The sequence below is a fragment of the Sinocyclocheilus anshuiensis genome, unplaced genomic scaffold, assembly GCF_001515605.1.
Source record: "Sinocyclocheilus anshuiensis isolate Anshui unplaced genomic scaffold, SAMN03320099.WGS_v1.1 scaffold273, whole genome shotgun sequence".
Lineage (NCBI taxonomy): Eukaryota > Metazoa > Chordata > Actinopteri > Cypriniformes > Cyprinidae > Sinocyclocheilus > Sinocyclocheilus anshuiensis.
The window spans coordinates 1,146,210-1,153,026 of NW_015540857.1; the positions used below are offsets into that span (position 1 = coordinate 1,146,210).

At 39.8% G+C, this 6,817-nt stretch overlaps 1 protein-coding gene across 1 annotated transcript in view; it reads right to left on the reverse strand.

Moving 5' to 3' along the window:
- Positions 1-1,079: 1,079 nt before the first annotated feature.
- The window catches only part of LOC107687879 (rho-related GTP-binding protein RhoE-like), a 12,099-nt gene continuing 6,361 nt past the window's right edge, over positions 1,080-6,817 (reverse strand). The window contains exons 3-5 of the mRNA XM_016485363.1: positions 5,368-5,477; positions 3,950-4,084; positions 1,080-3,611 (exon numbers count right to left, since the gene is read on the reverse strand). Of these exons, the coding sequence (XP_016340849.1) occupies positions 3,363-3,611; positions 3,950-4,084; positions 5,368-5,477 (494 nt within the window). The 3' untranslated portion in view covers positions 1,080-3,362. The remainder of the gene's footprint in view (positions 3,612-3,949; positions 4,085-5,367; positions 5,478-6,817) is intronic.

Sequence of the window (6,817 nt, forward strand, 5' to 3'; positions counted from 1 at the left end):
CCGTCACAGTTCCCTGCCTTAGTACTATATTGTATGAGATTTTCACTACAACTGTCATTGTTTTTTGTTTTTTTGAAAACAACATTTTTTAGTTTATAGCACATAAACAGCCAGCTGACAGGCCTGTGTTATCATTCATAATGTTTTGTGTGAATTTATTCCATGTTTCTGCGTGTGATATATGAGCTATCATGCGTAAAGGAAACACTATTAATGTGTGTTCCAGTCAGACGCTGCTGCAATGAATCACTTTCACTCTGCGTTGTCTCAGCGTAACAGCAGAGCACTTTCACAACTCGCACAATTAATCAGGGCCACAGTGTGTGTTTGTAATTGTCTGGATTTATCTCTGCCATATCTGTCTGTCAGAAGCGAAAATATCCCGATGCTCTTGACAGTAAAAAAGTGTGTGTTTAGTCTGCATTCACACGAAGACAAGATGACGGCTAGGATTCCGGCCTTGACTGAAGCTTGTCGATGTGGTATCTCTATACATGAACCCCAGCTTTCATATTCAGTTGAATAGTGTTCGCATATAGTCTATTTGATGCCATATTTGAAAGCCACACTGAATGCTTTAAATTGCATAAATGCATAAAGAACAAGGTAAAGCACTCCTCTTTGCATCAGTGTGACATACGCAATACAAAAATAAGATGAGTGAAATCATGGCCATATATTGGCTCAAAATGAGTCAAATGAAGCCAGACAGCTCTGAGCTGTAGGCCTGTGGGGTTTATGAATGGAGGCTCCGGAAAGGGCCGGGTGAAGGTCATCTGAAGGTCACATCCTTCCGCAGGGGGAAGTGACCCGAAACCGCGTGAATGAATTTGAGGAACACACAGGAAGAGATCCGACGCCCAAGGCAAAGTCACACATACTCGGAATGTAATAAGGAATGAGTCATTAGGAATGAGACGATGAATCTCAACTGCATGAAATATATCTGCTGGCTTTATGAATATCATATATTTCTAAAAATGTAATTAAAAAAAATATGCAAATGGAAAAGAGGAAAAGATTTCATATCAAAAAGATCCATTTTCATTTTATTTTTTCATTTATTTTTAAGGGAAAAAATATATAATTCAATAAATATTATGGCAACATCAACAAAAACAGACATGGACTTCAACACACAGAAGGCATTAAAAAATTACAGACATCCTACATTAGGAAACATTTTGTTTTTGTTTTTTAACAGCACCTACACATTTCTCAACATTTACACACACCAAAACTGTTTAATACTGCCTATGTGAAAACAAATTTTGTGACACAGTCGAGGAAATTCTCTCTGACCCATTAAAAACAATAAAAACGAATGTAAAAAAGACCGATTTTGTTTGTTTTGCGCAAGTTTTAACGAAAAGTGCAACTACAAACATGCAGCAAAAGAGACTTTGCAGCTAGCTTCAAACTTCTGAAGATTTTGTTTTGAGAAACTTTTAGCACTACAAAAGTGAGACGCATTTCTTTCCCCACGGCTCTGCAAGGCAATATACTGAGTCGCAACAAATGTTTTTTTGTTTTGAAAGAGAAAGAATGTGCATTAGTCATTTATCTCAATCCTCTCGCATGTGTTCAGAAGCAGACTGCATAGTTTAGTATAGAGAGGAGAGAATGTTTTTTGAAAACCTTTTTTTTTTTCTTTTTTTTTTTTTTTCCCTGGACTGGGCAGACAGAAGTGCAGATTTAATGTGACCTTGTAATTTGATTGTTTATTTATTATTTCAACAATTGTGCTTAAACAAAATTTCACAGATGTCAGAAAAGGCACAAATGTTCATGTAACATTTTACTGATAAAGACGATTTACAATGAAAAGCTATAGTTTGTGCTATTTTAATAGTGTTAAACAATTATTTGTTACGGCAATAGTGATGTTATTCTTATGCAGCATTCACACTGACAGAAATTAAAATCGCTGCATGTCACCGACTCATTATACTATTGGTTTTGATTATCAGTTGTCCAAAAATTTACTGGTTGTTTAGTAAGTTTATCTAGTTTAGCTAAAAACAAATTTTTTCTGAAATATGTTACATTCATGATATTTTAGCAGTAGTGCTTAAATTAGCACGCTAACAGTGTACTGTGCTTTAGCTATTAGCCTGATACTGCTACAGCAAGACATCTTTGGCCATTATGTTGCATCTTGCATGTTTTTTTTAATTTTTTTTTTAAAAGAGTCCCACCCTAAGTATTGTTCCAGATTTGCATAAAGTTGAACTCTAAGCAGTCTGGCCTCAAATCACCAACCCTCAATGCAAATGAATGACTTCCAGATGCTTTGTCACTGCAAATGGCTGTCAGTGTGAATGCCCCTTCAGGGATAAACCGAATGCAAATGAATACTAAATGATCAGGTCAATTCTCAAAGGTCGTATTTGCACTTCCATATACCTGGTCTATAAAGACAAGCGGAACCATGTTTTTACAGAACCGTGAAAGAAATTCTCATTGATCCACCAAAAGCCCTCAAATACACATCCATCATGCACTTCAGAAATTCAAACATTGAGTCATCCGACTTGAAAACCTTCCAGTTCTTTGGTTTTTCTTTTTCTGAATCCTAATGAACCGTAATGTGATTATGAGGAGTTCTACAGAAAACGGTGCGAGTTTAAATATACCAGCGGCGTATCCATGGTGACAGTTTTAGCTGAGCTTAGCATAAGAAAACGAAAACCACGCACACACACAAACTCGTGCTCTTGGTCTACAGAAAGAACAAAACAGACCGAGGAGGATCGAAGGAGGAAGTGATCCATAGCCACAGTGATACACTCTCGTTTCATATCCTCATTTAGCTTTACAGACTCGAAAAGAAAGAAGCGAGAGTTGTCTTTATCCGAAATTTCAACATTTTGGAAGTCATCTTCCCCTTCGCTGTTCCACCGTGCGACAGTTAATACCAACTGAAACGTGCATCTTTTAAAAATAACTGCGAGCCAAAGCTCAGCGGAACTCTGGACTCAATGGTTATGTGATTCTACTTCCTCCTTCCTTTCCTGCAGGAGAAGCTTCCAGAAGGAGTCCTCCAGAGAGGAAACAGCTTCACGTCCAGGAGCAGGAAGGAAGACCTCCCATTGGCCGAGAGGGTGGTGACATCCTCCTGCTGAGTGGATAAGTTTAGGAGAGGTGGTTGGGGCCATAATATGGGTTTACGTCCACAAGCTTGTCAAGTTCTGGCAAAAAGAATTGGAACCCTCAAACTGGAGAGACCTTCAGGGACATCGAGCAAACATTCCCGCTCTCCACTTTTGCTTTGTCTTTGGAGGCAATTCCAGACCTTTCTTGCTTCCACAGTCCACCCTCACCGTTTCCCAGAATGAATCTTTCCCCCTGAACGCCTTGCATTACATTACTGTGCAACTCTTTGCTTTGTCTTTGCGTAGGTCTGTTGCGACGGCAGCTAGGTCTGGTCGACTGGGCATATGCGAGATGCGTTTGGTGGAGCGTGACGATTTGTTTCGCTTGATGTTTTTGTTGTTCTTATTTACACAAGCCAATGTTGCCACATGGAAAATGTCCCGCACGCTGTTTTCTGACTGCACTGCGGAGCATTCGATGTAAGGTGCGGATATCTGCTTAGCCATAGCTGAACCCTAAAAGAGAAAGAGAGGATAATGAGTTTTGATATGAAACAAAACCAACAATTAGCATTAAAATCACGATTTGCGGTTTAAGTGTTACGATTACCACTTGCAATTTCATCATAATTAAGTTTAGCTTTGTGCTCAGGAAGATTTCGCTCTTTATCACTCAGACATTTAATGCAAGGATTAAATTAGTAACCTAAACCATTGCAATGTTGCCAAACTGCCCTTGCCGATAAATGTAATTACTGGTAAAGTAATAAGATGGGTGTTAGATATCAAGCCAAAGTTGAGTGTCTCACTGGCATCCAACCAAATTTCAAAAGCAGTTTTTGAAAACCGCTCACCTGATCATATGACACTGGTGTCTGTCTGTGATTGGACAGCTCCACTAAAGTCGTGAGGTCCGTTCTAAGGTCTGACTTGCATCCGACGAGCAGCATCTTTGTGTTGGGACAAAATTCCTGGATCTCCCCTGTCCACTGTGAGAGAAAGAGACAAAACCAAAAGGGAAAGATGAAACCAATTGGCCTTGATCCATCACTGTCTGAGAGAGGACAAAAGACAAGAACAAGTGTTTCCTGTTCCAGTTCTCTAAGCATATCATATTCCATCCCATCCCTTTTTTGTTTTTTTCACGAGCACAAAAGTATTACTCTTCCTTGCTACAGGTAAGGGACATGCTTCCTGCTAGGATAAAGCTTGCACTGTAATGACTGCTTTTCAGGGTGTGTGCATCTTCCCAACAATGCTACAGGTGATCTGCATTCCTGTCCTTCCCAAACAAAGCATTTTATGTGTCGGTGTGGCATTAAATCACCGGATTTAATCTGGCGGGAGAAAGGCAGGTACAACACAGTCATACGATTGTTCACACAAGAACACAGACACACTACATTCCCTCATTCCCATGATCTTTCTGTGCTCACTTCTGGCTCACAGAGGCCTCAAAGTCCCGGTAGACTACACTAGCTTATTCCACTAGGTACCCACGTGTAGCCTGACCGTATTTCCGATTCTGTGACCTAGATCTGAACCGTTTTAAGACAAACCACCCGGCTGAACTTCCACTCACATGGTCTAGTTAATGCCAGCATAATACTATCAAACCAGGGGCCCACCCTAACTGAGTGAAACGGAGCCACAGGCCATTCCAGACACCTGACCCCAGACTGAAAGTCTACAAGAAGATATCCAACCCTACTGAACAAAGGACGACTTTATTGGGATGCAACAAAGAGTGGGCAGATCACAAAGGATTTGTAGAAGTATTTCTCTGAATTACAGGCAAGGCATTTAAAAGACAATTAGACTGTCAGGAACCAGAGAGGTCAAGCCTACAGTTTGATATCCAAGAAACTCCCAAAATTTAGTGCACCACACCCATATTCTGCCACAGACTTTAGCTGTTTAGACATTTTTAAAACATTTCCATCATCAAAAACTGTAACATGAAGGTATCTCCAATCAAGATTCTCAGGTCATTTTGGAGCCCTGTTTTGGATTGGTTGATGGGAATGTTGTTCAAGACTCCAATCCCAGTCCGATAATCTGATTGGTTGATGGAATGTTCTTCAAAACCCCAACCCCAGTCATAAATCTACTTGGTTGATAGAGATGTTCTTCAAGACCCCAACTCCAATCCTAACATCTGATTGTTTGATAGGACTATTATTCCAGGAACAACAGTGGATGTTAATCAAAGAATTAGTTTTACTTGTTTAAGTGTGTTGAATCAGTTATTACAGATTGGGAAAATGTTCACCTTCTTTAGGACGCTGTCCAGGGTCTCTGGTCGGCTGATGTCAAAGCATATGATGACGGCATCGGAGTCTGGATACGAAAGCGGCCTGACGTTGTCATAATACGGGGAGCCTGTAACACAAAAAGGTGGATTGGTCAGGAAGAACAAAGTTCACTTGAACATTAGTATGCACAAAGAACTAGACAAGGATAGTGTATCTGTCTGGAGGGCCGTCAATATATTACTTAACCTCATTTAACTTTCACTTGGAGACACTGTACAGACAGTAATTTGAAAGCACTCATGAATTTTAAACCACTGAAGCCCCTTTTCAGACATACTAAACATGAAACATTTACACATAAATGCACACTTTTGCTTTCAGAAGGAATAAAGCTTTTAAATAGGTTTTTATTTATATAAAAAAATCTCAGCACACTGAACACTTCCAGTTCTCTGTCACTGGTGCAATGCTAAATAATGATTTACACAAGCACAAGATAATTCTTCAAATCCCTTACTCAAATAAAAATACTGATGCTTGCCTTAGCAAACACTGCTAATAACTAGACCCTTGCCAGATGTAGCATTTCCCTTCTGGCTAAAACTTTGGAGATGTTTTTCTTTGTGAGGACGGTACAGTCCAGGATTTACTCTGACAGAACGAAGCATTCCCGCCCACCGCTAACTCTGCCAGACACGGTATGTACAATCCACACAGGACAAACACATTTATAATGTGCCAGATTCCAGGACAGAGGGGGTGTTTATGAGAGAGAGAGAGAGAGAGAGACAGAGGGAAGGGAGGGTTCTTTAGTTTGACAGAATGATAATTCCCAGTGCCAGAAGTTAAGTAGAAAAATGTGAAGTTGAAAACACATGCAGCCGCAGGACTTTCAGCTCATGTTCCAACCACAGTTACAGGCCAAAAAACGAACAACTCGGACAACAACGTTTTACTGTTTCACATCAGACGTGATAGCTTTTTTTTTTACGGTTAATCATTTAGTCTCTAATTTGTAATGTCAATTAGTAACTACATCTGTATGTAGATTTAATTATGAAACTTATTTTAAATTTAGAGCATTTGAATGAAGTTTGTTATTTTAGTGTTTATTTTGTTGTTGCTGCTGTTGTTTTTTTTTGTTAGTGTGGCCTTCTGCCTTCTTGGAGAGACACACAACATATGCCCACACACACGCATAAATGAATATACACACTCTCTATGGCAACCCCTACCCCACCACACAGTTTTCTCTCTAAACAGCTCGCTAAACATATTATTTTGTTTCTCTGTCACCAATACCAAACCCTGCTGTTTGTGTGTGTTTGTACAGTATTTGTTTAAGTAATAGCTAACTGGAGTGACACACACACACACTTGTGGAACACCATAGCTGTCACAACACACATTCCATAATGTGAGTGAGTGAGTGAGTGAGTGAGTGAGTGAGTGAGTGAGTGAGTGTGT